The sequence below is a fragment of the Helicoverpa armigera genome, chromosome 15 (assembly GCF_030705265.1).
Source record: "Helicoverpa armigera isolate CAAS_96S chromosome 15, ASM3070526v1, whole genome shotgun sequence".
NCBI classification, from domain to species: Eukaryota; Metazoa; Arthropoda; class Insecta; order Lepidoptera; family Noctuidae; genus Helicoverpa; species Helicoverpa armigera.
In genome coordinates this window covers 2,396,716-2,412,608 of record NC_087134.1, presented here as the reverse complement: position 1 = coordinate 2,412,608, position 15,893 = coordinate 2,396,716, and the positions used below count along the sequence as shown (strand labels likewise).

Genomic DNA, 15,893 nt, shown 5'->3' with positions numbered 1-15,893 from the left:
CTTTTTAAATGGAGTACTTAATTAATATTGTGCTATTTCAAGAATGCGGGCCATGTGAGAACTAGTTTTTTTATATAAATAACATCGAAAATTACCTGCTTGTGACTATAAAATTGGTTGTGAACATTTATTAATGTTTTAAGACTAACAAAATAAAATATAATTCTTATGAATCTCTTACACGAATCTCTGTAATGTTTTAATTTATATTGTTTTTGTGTTTTATGACTGAACTTTTTGTTTTGTGTCTGTTTTAGTATTTTAGATAGTGATACTTGCATCTTTCTACACCTTCTGATTTTTTTTGACTGTACTAGTTTTTGACATTTTTATAACCAGATATAATCATAAAACTCTTGATATTGCATAGATACTGTGCCTAAGCTTAAATTGTGAACAAATCTAGATAGTATTTTATAGCTTCAAAAAATGGTTAGATATCAGGTAGGTATAATATTTTGTATAATTTTAAGAAAACTTTGCCGTCCCTCCTAATTTGGTGCTCAATTTAATAACTTTAAGATCTGATAATACAATAAAACATACATTTAGAAAAGTAACATGCCATATATTTTATATAAAAAATTTACATACATTTTTCGTGTTTATTAAATAGAAAAAAATAATAATATTGTCATATAAATTAAACATATTGTTAAAACTATTCTAGGTTTTAAGTAATAATAAATTGCTACATTTCATTTGTGCGTTTAACAGGTAAATAAAAAATATATTAATAAAATAGAGCAATCTATTTTTAATTCACATTATCAGTAAGCGTATATCACCGTCTTAGATTCAAGAAAAAAAACTGGAATTATCAAGACCAGGCCAAAACCCTGTAAAAAAAAAAACTGTGCCTTGGAAAGTTGCAGGACCAATGGCTCAAAGAATCAATTCCATTTTTTTTTTCGTCAAATACTACTTGTTCCATGTATTGGTCTTGACAATCCTGTTTATAATAGTTAGGAAGAAAAAGTAAGAGCCACTCTGACAAGCAAGTGTAATAAAAAAGTAACATTATAGTTCGTAAGTGGAAAATGTAAAACGACGATGACAATAAATCTGCCACAGCAGATAACATGTATCTCAAAAACGCTCAATCTTTATACAAAATTATTATAAAAATATATTTAAAAAAACGTACAAAAAAGCAATTAAATTGCTTCGGCACAACCTTATTCCGTACTTAAATTAATTAAATTCAAATAATATCGAATCATTTACAGTTAATAATGTTTATGTATAAATGTTAGCATAATCTATAATTAATATAATAAATGTTTTATATCAGCGGACGGATTTTATTTCTATTCTATTACGTATCTACATTTGGGTAAAGATTCATATAAAATAGCTTATATGCAACATAATTGTTGTAATATAATGTTTACAAGTTACCTCATTTTCCACAACCTATCTTTTTGAGTATATTGCATTGTAACTTTATGTAATTGACATAATGTATGTGTTTACATTATAGAAAAATATATTTTATATTATTGCGTAATTTTCTGTGTATTTCATCCATGAATATAAAGGCTTTTTCATTTACTTTATGTAACTAGTTCTCTCTAAAATCATACGTAAATAAATGGTTGTGACAATCGTAAGTCTAAATACTATTATTGCATTGTTTCTGCTACTGAACACTTGATAAAGGCATTCTTACAGACAACTTATACCTAATTATGAAGTGGTGCCTACTGATGTCTCAGAGATATGACAAAAGCGTACCTACGGACCTATGAAAAATCTGTCAGGCCATACGGTGCAAATCCAAACTATCATTTTTTAATACTTTGAATTTCTTTACAGCTGATTAACATTATGATAGCCTGCAAATAAAAAAAAATGTCCCCATTTATACAAATAGCCGGGCAAAAAAGAGTTCTAATAGTTTTTACCAACCATAAATGGAGTTTTTATTACTGTTATTCCAAATTCAAATATCGAATTTCGAACAGTCCAGAGAGCGTTATAAAAATAAAACAGGTCAAATAACCGAGGAGGTTCGTTGTGGCACACCAGCAAGCACCAGGTATGTATGTGTATGTACTCTAGTTCCTCTTGCTGCTGTTGATGAGGTACTTGCAGCAGTGCGTGAGGAGGTGCTTCTCCTTCTCCGTGGAGCCGTTTTGGTGGATAGCTGTGGGGCCGCCGCGCTCGCGCGTGTAGATGTCGAGACCGTACTGTCCTGTGGAGTAAGAAATATTGCTTTATTATTTAAAAAAAAACATCCAAAAAAACGTTTGTAAAATACGTAGGGCAGTTCATAAAGTGTACATAAGGAATTACATAGGGGAGTTCACAGAGCGTGCATAAGGAAATCAATACATAGGGGAGTTCGTAGAGTGTACATAGAGACAATATATAGGTACTCGAAAGTTGTCTATAAAGTCATACAGAACGTTATGCCAAAAAGCGAGAAGAGTCAAAATATGATGACTCGTTACATTAACACATCACAAAAGTATGAAAGTAGAATTCCGTGGATAGCGGCTACGACAGCCGCGCGCGGCTTACGACAGTCGTCGGCCGCGCGCGACAATAGTCAACCTATGAAAATGTATGGCACCGCTGCCGAGGCTCGCGACAGTCGCGCGCGGCCGACGAATTTCGTGAGCCGCGCGCGGCCGTATGCATCTCAACATGGTCTAGCGCTTAGTAACATCTATATAATTTTAGTAAAACCAGAATTGAATTGTTTTTTATTTAGTCGGCAAAAGTTCCTTTTGTTTCCATTACAATACAAATGCTTTTGAATCAGTATTGGGTAGTATCCTTCATCATTTCTACTTTTTAAAAATAGGGTCGATTGGTAATCTATTTTCATAATACAGCCACAGCAATACGTCATCCTCTTCTTCTTCAAGGATATCAATTAGCACTTCGACTAGAGGGAACGGACGAACAAAATCTACTAATTTCAACACAATGCCGCGCGCGGCTTACGAAATTCGTCGGCCGCGCGCGACTGTCGCGAGCCTCGGCAGCGGTGCCATACATTTTCATAGGTTGACTATTGTCGCGCGCGGCCGACGACTGTCGTAAGCCGCGCGCGGCTGCGTAAGCCGCGACCCACGGAATTCTACCTTGAGAGAAAGATAGATGCAGTTGAATATCTTATAAAATGATTCTACTGGACAGATTCTCAGACTAAACAAGAATAAACTGAAACTAATAAATCAAAATCAAGAGTAATTTCTTCAAAGTAGGCTGAAAATCAGCAATCCTTTTTGGAAGTCAAATTTATAAAAGACAGCCCCCAAAACGTCCGCCCTTTCACCACTTCCTATGTTCTTTTGCTGGAAAGAAGAAGTGGTGGAACAAACTCCCCAGCAACAATTCTGTCTGTATGGTTTGAAGAACCGTATACAAGTATGAACATGTAAGTTAGGTACCTACCTTTTTATAGTAAATACTATAAATCGTAATCGTTAAGTACATACCTTCTTCAGGGAAAGTGATATAGAAAGACACTATATCATCGGACACGTTTTGCTGCACGTATTTAGAGAGGCGCTTCTCGTCGACGCCGTTCTTGTGCAGCGTGGCCATGAAGTCCGCGAGCGGCCGCGACATGCGGAACTGGATTTCTAGTTCACGACCCGCGAATACTAACGCCTCCTGAAATAGGGGGGAGATAGTTAGAATTAAATATCTGATGTTGAGAAATGGGTAAGTTGTATAGGCAAGGAGGTAAGACATAAACTATCATCATTTTTCACATGGCACTTTAGTTTTATCGCTGGTACATTTCGGTCCAAACAAACAAGTATGATTAAAGGTACCCACTACTGGAAACGGGGTAGGGGGATTTAGAAACATAAATGAGCTCTTACGGCTCTACTTTAAAGTCAAATGAAATCACAGAAATAATCATGTGTATCTATGGGTACTAAGGAGCTAATGAAGGTGTGCCTTTTCGTCATAGATTTCAAGAACCTACTACCAATGACTGAAAACACTATTTTGGGAGCTAATAATGTTCATAATCATACCTGATGCGTGATAGGTACGAGTCCGAAGAGTCGTGTAGCCTTGGTGGGTCCCCACTCGCCGCTCGCGCAGTCCGGCAGCGGCACCATCACTGTCTGTAGCTCTGCGCAACATATCTGCAAGAACGAGGTTTGTTTACTCTCGGAACTAAGGAACATGTTTGAAGAGTTTTTCAGTGAGTTGCATCATTTAAATTTAACGATAATAGCAGACCAGACCAATGGGCGGCAAGTATATCAACGGCTGGTTATGGTGTGGTTATCTAAATAGTTGAATGGTGCAACTGGATTTTCGTATAAAAGTCCAATTTGCTGACCTTTGATTTAACTCATCTTTGAGATCGAATCACATACTTAGTATTCGGCTGTTGCTTTTGCAGTAATGCTTCAGCCTACCCCACTATTTTTCCTTCTTGCATGTATTTAATTACACATCCCCTATTTTTCTCATATGTTATGTCTTATTTCTTAGTCTAATTTTACTTGCATTGTACTGGTTCTCATTTAATATCTTTTTCAAATGTGCAAAGTAACTAAGTAGTAACTGGTTACCTTAAACTTGCAGACACTCTTGAACTTCATGGGCTCGCCGGTGAGGTACTCGCGCGGCGTGACGGCGTTGGCGAAGATGTCCAGCAGGAACGCACCGCTGCACGGCGCGTGCACGCGGAACGACACCACGTTACCCACCACCGACTGGAGAATATCAAGTTTTAGACATTAGCAACATTTTGATTGGGTCTTAGTTCTAAGCTGTGTCCCAAAGTAGACTAATTTCAAACGTGCTCAATGATCACAAGAATTCAACTTGAGCACCACCAGCAACCAGATCCCTATTCCGCGCGGCTGTGCCCCTATCCAAAATTGCTCTAAGGGTGTCGACCTCCGGTAGCAAATGGCAAAATAAGAAGATTATTTTTTTTGCAAGGAGTCGCTCTTTATGGCGAGCACAACCTCTTTATTAATTTGAGTTAACATAAGATAAGAATTAACTGAAACTGGGACAGTTAAATAGTGTACGTTTGGAAATGTTCTAAAGCATTTTTTTCTCTTTCCATACCTGCATAACAAATCTCTTGAGACTGACGCCGTCGAAGCCGTCTCCCTCGGTGTCGTAGAACTTGAGGTTGTAGTGGAAGATCAGCGAGCTCTGCATGTGTGCCGGCATGGCTATGCGCATAGTCGCCGCACCTGCAATGGTGCACAATATAATATCAGCTTTACACGGCTGTTGCATAGCTTTGCTAGTTTGCTTATGGCTAGAATTACTAAGAATCTTCTTTGCTTGCATATCGCTGCTTTGGTTTCGTTTATAATGGAAGAAATTCACTGCTTCTTTTCGCTTTCGGGAGACACATATAAATATTGATTACAATATGCATCTAATTTACCCATATATTTAAATTTTTACATAAGTAGCTCAAAATCTAAGAATCCTAAGGGCTTTGGTATCAAATACATCAAAAATGTCCAGTCACACTCACCAGTCGAATCAGTAAACATAACAGCCTTCGTATTCGGATCACTGAAGTACAGCCCATATCTAAAGAACAGCGATCTCACGAAGGGCAGTTCCTCGAAGTCATGCAAGGTGATGGGCGTCTTCAGCAGCTGCCAGTCAGGCTGTAGCGGGAAGAACTCGTAGATGAACTCCCGAGGGTCCGTCAGGAAGTAGTGGTCATCGTACTCGTACCTGGGACAGTAGTTGGAATTTTTGGAGGAAGTCCTATGTGGTAACAGAAAGAGCAGGGTTTGAAGAGCGTTGAGAGGTATTTACAAAGGAATGAAGCAAGCATTGAAAAAATGGTAGTCTCCAAAAGTAAGGTTTACTGAAACTAAAGTATTTAAGTCTTCTTAGCCCCGTCTGGATAGAAAGTAGGAAATAGTAGAAAAAGCATTGAGTGTAGACATAACATTTACAAAAGAAAGAAATCTGAAGGTAGGATATAAAAAGGCCCCATTGAATATGCAGCTTCTTTCATATATATCTTTGTCTGGTTAATCTAAGTTTGATTAACTTAAATTTATTTATCTTCATGTCATTATTTCGGACAAGAACACCATATACCTAAGTTGATTTATAACAAGCCATCTCTCCATTCTCTGATCGAATATATAAAAAAACTCCAAAAACCAACTAACCTCAAGCTATCACTCTTCCCTCTATTGCCGGGCTTCGGCGCATCCTTAGCATTGACCAGATGTCTGGCTCCCCAATTACACTGCACGAAGCGCCACGCGCCCGCCACGAACACTGCGTTCCAGGAGTTACGGAACCTGTTGTCTTCGAAGCGGACTCCTGGTTGGTAGCCCGCGGATTTGCTGTACCCTTTGATTACTACGCAGTGAAGACCCGCGTAGCTGAAAGAAGATTTGTATTTGGTTAGAGAGGTTATAGGGGAAAATTTTCGACAGAATCGCAGATTTTGTGAAGGGTAGCCATATTTTCTTCTGAGGTCTTGATTTCCGTTTGCTTTTCCCAGGGCCCTAATTTACTTAGGTTACTGTTGTGACGTCCTTGTGTCTTAGGTAATGTACGTACACTAATGCTTTTCAAAAGTTTCTTAGATTTTGAAGATGTGATGAAAACATGCTGCACCAACCCCAAATAAAATTGGGATAAGGACAGGAGGATGATGATGTTAAAAGAACTTTATATTTTCAATTGATCTTACCTGCACAATCTCTTAAACAGTACGTGGTAACTTTCAGTTCCATGTTTGATGCCTCTAAGCAGACCTAAAGGAGAATCTCCTCTCAAGTTGTCGTCAAACTGAATGTTGTTCAGGTTCTTGACGGTGATCCAGCGAAATATGGTCCTCGCCTTCTCAACGTCGCTTGCGCATCTACCTACTAGCTGTCGGACTAGATCCGTAAAGGTTTTTTGGTCTTCTTGTGCCACCTGCAATTAGAGTTGGAAAAGATTGAAAAACTGCGACTTAATCAGATTGATGAGGTCTTTAGTATGCTTTAATAGAGAAGTTTTTAATCAAACTGGTACGTGATCATGAGCTGAGCCCACGACTCTTGCGTTTAGAGGATTGTACTATATGAGCAAGCTAAATGCCTTATAATCCTCCTCTTTATTTATTCTAGTGATCTTTCTAAATGCTTTCCAAAAGAGAAAAGTATGTACTGGAAAGTGACTTACCGAAATAGCTATTTTATCAACATCAGCGAATTCGGCGGGGTCTGTGTAGATGTGGAACTTGGAGACGAGCGGTGGTTGAGGGGGTGGCGCGCGGGCGGGGTAGGGCGGGGCTTCTTCCCCGTCCACGAAGAGTGAGGAAGCTGCCATGTACTCCGACCGACGCTCCTGTATGAGCTCCATCATCTCGTGACTTTGCTTTTCTACTAAAGCTGCTGTCGCTGCCCTGAAAAGTAAAAATAATGGTTATGGTAGATATTTACTTAAACCAATAAGATCACATATTTACAATGCGTATAGTTTTCAATTTATGATCTTTTGTAAACAGTGCTTGAACGTAATTTCTCTTTATTACGTTAAAGCACTGTTTTTTTTGTTTCTTTGTTTGGTCGTTCCCGAAAGGCTCCGAAACTAGTGAACCGATTTGAGAAATTGCGCATGGGACGCGCCTGAAACCGCGGGAAAACGACTAATCCGATATAAAGGGAGTATACCTCTCATGTTCCAACATCTTCCTAGTCAAGCTCTCCTTCTTCTTGTCCCTCCTTAGCGTCATATTCTTCTCCAAGTCTGCTCTCTCCTGCTGGTGACGTAACGTGAGGGCACCGATCTCGGAGTCTGGTCTTCTTTTCTTTACTTGCATCTCTTGTTGGAATCTGTTCGTCAGCCTTTCTAGTTCGCGTTCCCATTCATCCTGGAAGTTTGAAAGGAGTTTGTTAGTAGTCTGGTCTATGGGATTGTTTTTACTGATTTGCTTTTACTTTTGATGATTTTTAAAAGCTACTCAATCAAGGGTATTTTGAATATTCTTGAATGTTGTTGGTTGGTTGACTCTATCTGACTATATTCAGCAGTGGAAGGATACTGCTGATGTAATGATTATTATTTAATTTCCTATGTAACTGGACTAAAATGCTTTATCATGAACTTCTTGTTATATGCACATAGCATACCTAATATACGAAATGAGGTCATATTGATGAAATGAATGTTTATGAAATGAATCTAGCATGTTTTCAAAAGAGGTGTATCCTGTACCTGTATTTCTTCTCGTATTCTTCTGTTTTCTTCTTCACGATGTTTGGAGAATTTTCTGTACAAGTCGTCTTCTTCCTGTCTATGTTTCATTTCTAGTTTGGTTTGTTCATCGCGATCCTGGGAGCAAACAATAAATATGGAGTTAAATGATTTTCTTGGTAGGTGGAAAGCTGGAAAATCTGGCATCTTTCAGAATACAGGGATTCTTATGTTACTACCATTTGAAAAGGTAGTAGTTAAATATGTGTTTAAAGCAATAGGAGTTTCTTTTGATACAGATTATGCGTGTACATTGTTAGGTAACTTGTACTATCGATATCGATAAAAACTATAAAGTTTATTAACAGTAACTTTTTATTTAACCAATAAGACTTTTCATTGGTACATTGACCTAACTCTTTATCGGCCATTACAGCATAAAGCGACCACTTTCCAACATTTACGATGTTAAAAAGATAGTGGAAGCACTGGAAGCCTACCCATAATTACCGCCATATTTATCTCAGTTATAAATCAAACTATAGCATATCTAATTGAATCTAATTCAGCTTAGCAATATGTCAGCAGAGATTAGCGGCAAGACGAGCCATTAGATCGTCACGATGGAAAGTGTCGCCACCTGGCGGCCGCCGTGGAAAGTGAAACGATTGTGTCGTTCACCTGCGCGGGCGCAAGGTAGCGATTAGGTCATAGAGTAAGAAGGTTCAGAATGCCGGCTTAGATGAAGCAGTAGTAGATTAAATTGCTGATATTCTATCGACGTATTATTGGTAATTTTAGGGCAGTAAAACAGTCACTGCCCATAATAGTCAGATTATTTCAATCATAGTGTTGATCGCTGTGTTTACCTCAATAAAAAAAAACAATACCAGGGTGCTATTTGCGTTTAATGGAGTTCATATTATGATTCACACCTCTTAATCGTAGGAAAACCAACCACCAACTCATAATTTCTTATTTTTCGAATATTTTCATTTAATGCAATCGAGGTTTACTCAGGGTTTATGTCCATTATGATTGGCCCGCAGCAATGCAAACTGAATAAAAGAAATTGTAGGCAGATTTCGTGCGATAAGTCGGTGTGACGGATCTTATCTTTCTCCTGTCGCATCTACTCTATGATTAGACGATCGTACTCGCTCATTTATTGATAGATCGCCTACAGGTTTATCACGGTGCTCACGGCAATTTTCTGTCTTTTAATAGTGTTTTTGCGGTAGCGTGAATGCCGGAAGACTTCATAAATTGTTCAAAGCATCGTAAATCGGAAAGTGTTTAGCAATTTCCTAGTGTATTCTAGACAAAGTAAGATTACTTTCTACACTATAAATAGGTACCTATAATTTGTGTCTATTATAAATGATGTGTTCATCAATGAAGAGTTATTCTCTTTAATCCAAAGCAATTGAAATATATTTTATAGGGTTTCAATAATATTTATGACTGCCATTATACATTTGGTATATAAGCTCGTCTTTGTCGAAACCGTTGGAAAGGAAATTTTCTTATGAAGGCCGCTATTGATTTGCTTTCTCATGGCGTTCAAGATATTCAAATATTAACTTAGTCTCAAGCGCAAAGATATGATAGAACCCATGTTCTGTCTTGTATGAAACATTCATTCAATAACCAAAGAAAGATAAATACTATAAGCGGTAGGTAATAGTAGCAATAATATTCGTAGACAAGCAAGCAGGTCTAAGCTCAGTGACATACATTCTATTTACAGCCAAAAACTTGTTGACAACCATTTTAAGACACATTAGCATTTTCAACAGCAAAAAGTCTGCAGTTAATATATCTGTGAAGTGTATAAAAATGTCCAAAGATATTAAAAGGCAATTATATGTAGCTACATCATCTGTAGCGCCAACTGTAATGGTATGCCCCAGTGAGTGTGCAGTCCATTCCGATGAGATTTTTTGCTCTATATAACAGTAACTATTATCGGTAACAACGAAGCCCGTCGCCGATTTTAATGATCCTCTTTTTTGATATTATAGAATGGAAATATAATTGAGTAACCGTTGTCAATCATAGGCGTGAATATTTTAAGTTTTTGTGCGCCAAAGCCAAAGGTAGGCCAGTTGCGAATTTGGACAGGTTTTTATGTAGGTACACATAGATTTGCGGTTTACAGTAATGTATTATGACTATAAGGTTTTATGAAGATTTGATTAATTTGTACGATTTTTTTAGAAGGCACAATATATCTGGTAAGATGCCAATGGCATCGAGGAAAAAGGAGCACATTTGAAAGTCCAAATGTTTTTGAAGTGTCTAGAATTATGCCTGGAATGCCAAAAGCAGAGTTCATGGTAATAACAAACGAGGATCTAGAATTCAATATCCTGGTCATTCAAATGCTTGAGGCGTTGAACTGGATTGCCGGCACTTATGTATTTAAACGCCTAGTGCATTATTACGTTTGGCTCAATTGTTATTCTCATATAGTATTGTTGCTGTTATAACGTTTACTTATAGTACTGTTTACAGAAAATACACACAAAATGAAACAAACGTGAAAACTGCATCATCTTACAGATTCAGTAGATATCTTAAAGATAAGAAATGCGACCGACTAAAATGAGTCAGCCATTAACGGATTAACCAACAGATGTGAAAAGGAAATAAACAAAGTTTAAGCACTCATTCAAGGTGTTCAAGGTTGGCTTCACACAACATAAAGTTATTGCAAGTAGGTCATGACACGATCATTGAATCATTCAATAAATATCCATTCACACTGAGACAGACTGCAATATTACAGGCATTTAGTTTAAGTACGAATGAATGAACCTAGGCAGAGCGTCTTAACTACATGTAAATATTACGTAAATGTTCGCTGAGTAACAATGGCAACACATTATCATTTCATACATAATGCGAGTTTTTATCATGCTGCGGGAGGGCGAGCGAGCGAGGAATTTGTTTTTGTACAAGTTAATCGTGTAGATAACGGTACTATATTATCGGCAGTAGCGCGACAGCGACTCGCCGACCGGTCGTGTTTCATTCTGCACTTAATATACGTTAAAAATGCTCAAACTAGTCAGAGGGATACGGCGGTTGAACCAATGCCGGCACAATCACGCTGCCGTCATCGGCACGGAGCCGAACCGAACAGATCCTTACTACCAAGAGAATAAGGCCAGAATGGACGAGCTGGTCGACGAATTACGGCAGAAAACCGGTGACGCCATCAAAGGCGGCCCGGAGGAGGCCGTAAAGAGGCACACGGCGAGAGGAAAACTGCTCGTCAGGGACAGGATTAACCGGTTGGTAGACGAGGGAAGCGACGTTTTAGAACTGAGCACGCTGGCCGCCACCGACATGTATAAAGGGCAAGTGCCGAGCGCCGGCATCGTCACCGCTATTGGCAAAGTTCACGGTCGCGACTGCATGATTGTGGCGAATGACGCTACTGTTAAAGGAGGCACTTATTTCCCTATGACGGTGAAGAAACATCTGCGTGCCCAAGCGGTGGCGCAAGAGTGTCGTCTTCCGTGCATTTATCTCGTAGACTCCGGAGGCGCGCACTTACCTGATCAAGCTGAAGTCTTCCCGGACAAGGAACACTTCGGAAGGATATTCTACAATCAAGCTAATATGTCTGCGGAAGGAATTCCTCAGATCTCAGTAGTGATGGGCTCATGCACTGCTGGAGGAGCGTACATTCCCAGCATGTCAGATGAAAGTATCATAATTAAAAATCAAGGAACCATTTTCTTGGCTGGTCCACCTTTAGTGAAGGCGGCTACAGGAGAATCAGTGTCTGCTGAAGACTTGGGAGGTGCTGACTTGCATTGCCGTCAGTCAGGTGTGACAGATCACTACGCTCAGGACGATGAGCATGCACTGCATTTAGCTAGGAATGTTGTTGCCAATTTAAATTGGAATAATGAACAGCGTACTAGAATTCACACGCCAAAAGTTGACGACCCCGTCCATGACATTAATGATCTTCACGGCATCGTCGGAGCGAATATTCAAAGACCATTTGACATTCGCGAAGTAGTCGCTAGAGTAGTTGACGGAAGTAGATTCCATGAATTTAAACAGCTTTATGGAGAGACATTGGTATGTGGTTTTGCATCCATCTATGGACATCCTGTCGGAGTGATCGGTAACAATGGTGTGTTGCATTCCGAGTCAGCTTTGAAGGGATCTCATTTCATTCAGCTTTGTGCAGCCAGGAAGATTCCTTTACTCTTCCTTCAGAACATAACTGGTTTCATGGTTGGCAAGGATGCAGAGGCCGGAGGAATCGCTAAGAACGGTGCCAAGATGGTGACAGCAGTCAGTTGTTTCAAGGGTCCCAAGATCACAGTCTTGGTTGGTGGTAGTTTTGGTGCAGGAAACTACGGCATGTGTGGTCGTGCGTATTCGCCAAGTTTCCTTTACATGTGGCCTAACGCGAGAATATCAGTGATGGGTGGACCACAAGCTGCTACAGTTCTTTCTTTAGTAGCCAAAGAGAAGGCTTTAAGAGATGGAAAGCCATGGACTGATGAAGATGAGAAGAAGGTAAGAGCACCTATGGAAGCCATGTTTGAGAAGGAAGGAAAGCCTTACTACAGTACTGCAAGACTTTGGGACGATGGTGTGATTGCTCCGAAAGACACAAGAAAAGTGATTGGACTTAGTTTATCTGCAGCCTTGAACGCACCATTTAGAGACAGTAAATTCGGTGTATTCAGAATGTGAAGTGATAAGACAGAGTGTATGACGAAATATCTCGTTATCAGTAATTAAGTAGGCGTGAACGATACTCTGATTTTGTTATTTTGAGTTTTACTAACTTTGTGATTGTGATAATATTCGCCTTAGTATTTGATAATTTCGGGTAAATTGTTTGTGTGCTGTATCATCTTTGACTAATCGTTTCTGATAGGGTTTCTAACCGTTGATAGGGCTTGTAATCGTTGTGATTAGAATAATTGGACAGCATAACAGATTTATTTGAACATTGACATTACTTTTATCTTCGATGTTATTTACTTTGTTATACACGCCTCCGTCTAATGCATACGTAACAAACATGTTTGTTTGACATAAGGAATGTAACTAATATTTAGAATAATATTATGTACCTATTTTTGCACGACTTTTCAACATTAGGTAACTTATATAACAAAGTCATTATGTTAAATTTAAATCATACGAAAATGCAATTGAAACCAGATGCGAAGTTACATAAAAATGTTTTAAAATGACTTTGTACATTCTGTTTTATCTTATTTGTTATTGTGGAATAATAACAATCATGAGATAATATCGGTACCTACAAATTGAGACATTCGTTGCTTTTAAAGGACATGATTGAAGTCGGCAGATGTTGTATAAATGTTATTCATTGTTTTTGATAATCATGTCAATGAAAGTATTTGTTCCAATCTTTTTGAATGAATTTAGTGGGCATGACGTTGGCAATCCCTTTTATATTTTTGAAGGTTGAAATTGTAAATTTTTGTGTATTTCAAGAGGACACTACTGAATATTATCACAGATGTTTTTTCAATGGCAGCATTTATGTAAATACAAGACATAGTATTTATTTTTGTATTAAATATACCTTTTATAATTGGTTTTGTTTTAGTTATTGATACTCTCCTTATCACGATAGCTCTTATCTTTACGATATTATTATTAAAACAAATGAATCAGCATTTTTAGAAATTGAAAAACATTTAAAAGCTAAATATTTCATGCGAAATTAATTGTCCGTGTCGAAATAATGATTAAAGACCAAAAATATATTCGCAAAACAGTGTGTAATGTTTGCTCTGACTAAATCATAGGAAGTCTAATTAGACGGAACAATAGCAATAATAAAAAGAGACCGTTGGGTTATTAACATATGCAAATGTAATACAATGACCCCACGCCATTATTTAAGTTCAAGTTTAACAATAGAGTATCAGCCACTCACTTTTAACATCTAGTCTAGTTTGTAGATGACAAGGCCGGTATTAAACCTACTTGCACCGATAAATAAGTACAGTGCTTAGGTAGGCTAGTACTTTTTTCAAAATGGCCGCTCTCACAAGGTTGACGGAGAAATAAATGGCGGGAACTAAGTTAACCTTTCACGAATTATTTTGAGTTCATTTCGTATTGACAATAGGATAATATTTTTGGCCGTTTTAACGTTTAAATATTGAAACATTTTATTAGACTGTGATAAGAAAAACATATTATTAGGATCTCTTTTTTTTAATGCAAATGAAACTTTACAGAACAGCTAAGGTTTTTTAAAATATGTTATTTATGGTTCATGTGCCGTTATTATAATGTGGGTTACAATCACGTCTGTATATCCGTCTCTTCGCCTTACATTCACAAGCACAAGCTAAATTGGCTTTATAGAATACAATTTCACTGTAAATCATAATAATAAACAATTGATTGGTAACAATATGTCCGCGCTTACGATCGAGGCTCGCCATTTTACGCTTTCCAGTCGCAACGGTCGACGCGTGCGTGATTTTTTTCTAACTGGAATTCTTCACAAGAAAATCTATCCGGAGCAGTAGTCTATTAACAGAGTTAATTGCCTATTTATATGGCTAGTACACGGCGTTGGCCTCATTTTCAAAACGTTTTTCTTCCTCAAATATCTCCATATTTAAATAAGGTACGTTTTCATTACGTTGCTTGCAATTACCTGCGGCAGTCCAAGGAAATACCTTTGCTATAAAAACAAGATTAGATTCTCGTTGGAATAAAGTCAGTGATAGTCGAGAGTTGCCATTAAAGAAATTTATGTTTTATTAAAGTTTAGTGCGGTTGTAAATTATCCAAATAATGTGCTTGCATAAACAATCCGAGCTGCTGCATTTGTGTTATTAAATCAATTTTAATCATCAATCAAAATTTTCTTAAGTCGCTCTCGTTGAAATTCTTACACGTATGTAACGTAAGGTTTTATTCCAAACAATTGTTAATATAGCTGGTTACTTTTGAACAATACATCATAACTTGTTATGCTAGCAATAAGGTTCGTTGGCAGGTGCCGGTAAATTCTAAGAAGCGTGCTCCCAACGCTGTGGTTTTATGAATAAGAAACGGAGTCACGGGGAATTACGACCTTTTCGACTTTTATTTCTCCAGCCTATGTTACTTTTTTTTGTAATGTTAAATGTGGTTTCTAGCTCTTTATGGCTTTTAGTCCTGCATGGAACTTACTGCAAATATTTTCTAAGAAACAAGAAATTAATCTGAAATAGATCATGCGACTGCAAAACAAAACAATTATTAATTAATGTTAGGGTTGCCAATCACAATAATTAGCTCAACGTCTTATTGTGCCTGTCAATCTTCATACTCGTGCCGACATTTATGCACAAAGTGCAACAATGTCACAATGTTAACTAGTTTCCCTGAAATGCGATCTCTTGCAATGAATCGCTGCTCATTGTTCCTCGTGGTATGCTGTTTCTTGGCTTAACAGATTGATATTTATGTGAAAATGCAATTGTGCAATTGCGTTCAATGTTCTTTTATATGGTAAGGACTTAAGGACATTGTGCCCGATCTGGTTGTTTAAATTGATTAGGTCATTTGTAACTATTTTTAGATATTTTTAAGATAAGAAAATGATGTATTTTAAATTTCAATTAAGGTATCCTTACGGGAGAGGTGCCTATATCATCATGTGATGTTCGGTGAAATAAGTAGGTACCTGCCATCGTCATTAACATATA

The 15,893-nt window shown here is 37.8% G+C and overlaps 3 protein-coding genes across 7 annotated transcripts in view; 1 reads left to right on the top strand and 2 right to left on the bottom strand.

The window, feature by feature from the left end:
* LOC110371251 (NADH dehydrogenase [ubiquinone] iron-sulfur protein 5) overlaps positions 1-15,893 on the bottom strand; it is a 71,378-nt gene that overhangs the window by 50,697 nt on the left and 4,788 nt on the right. Inside the window, exon 1 of one of the 2 annotated variants that reach the window (XM_064037976.1) lies at positions 13,627-13,632. The exons of the other annotated variant lie outside the window; for it this stretch is intronic. The gene's annotated coding sequence lies outside the window, so the exon portion shown is untranslated. Of the gene's footprint in view, positions 1-13,626; positions 13,633-15,893 lie in introns of those variants that run through there. 2 annotated transcript variants of the gene reach the window in all.
* The window catches only part of LOC110371207 (hillarin), a 60,510-nt gene continuing 46,521 nt past the window's right edge, over positions 1,905-15,893 (bottom strand). For 3 of the 4 annotated variants that reach the window (XM_064037974.1, XM_021327337.3, XM_021327339.3), the window contains exons 5-15: positions 8,188-8,304; positions 7,644-7,843; positions 7,153-7,375; positions 6,677-6,903; positions 6,144-6,362; positions 5,486-5,727; positions 5,062-5,192; positions 4,554-4,697; positions 4,005-4,118; positions 3,453-3,630; positions 1,905-2,197 (exon numbers count right to left, since the gene is read on the bottom strand). In XM_064037974.1, coding sequence (XP_063894044.1) covers positions 2,061-2,197; positions 3,453-3,630; positions 4,005-4,118; positions 4,554-4,697; positions 5,062-5,192; positions 5,486-5,727; positions 6,144-6,362; positions 6,677-6,903; positions 7,153-7,375; positions 7,644-7,843; positions 8,188-8,304 — 1,932 coding nt within the window. In that variant the 3' untranslated portion in view covers positions 1,905-2,060. The remainder of the gene's footprint in view (positions 2,198-3,452; positions 3,631-4,004; positions 4,119-4,553; positions 4,698-5,061; positions 5,193-5,485; positions 5,728-6,143; positions 6,363-6,676; positions 6,904-7,152; positions 7,376-7,643; positions 7,844-8,187; positions 8,305-15,893) is intronic. The other variant, XM_021327341.3, reaches the window with a different exon arrangement.
* Positions 11,129-13,771, top strand: LOC110371208 (probable methylcrotonoyl-CoA carboxylase beta chain, mitochondrial). The gene has a single exon (XM_021327342.3). It carries the CDS (start codon positions 11,227-11,229, stop codon positions 12,892-12,894), a length of 1,668 nt encoding a protein of 555 aa, XP_021183017.2. The 5' UTR covers positions 11,129-11,226; the 3' UTR covers positions 12,895-13,771.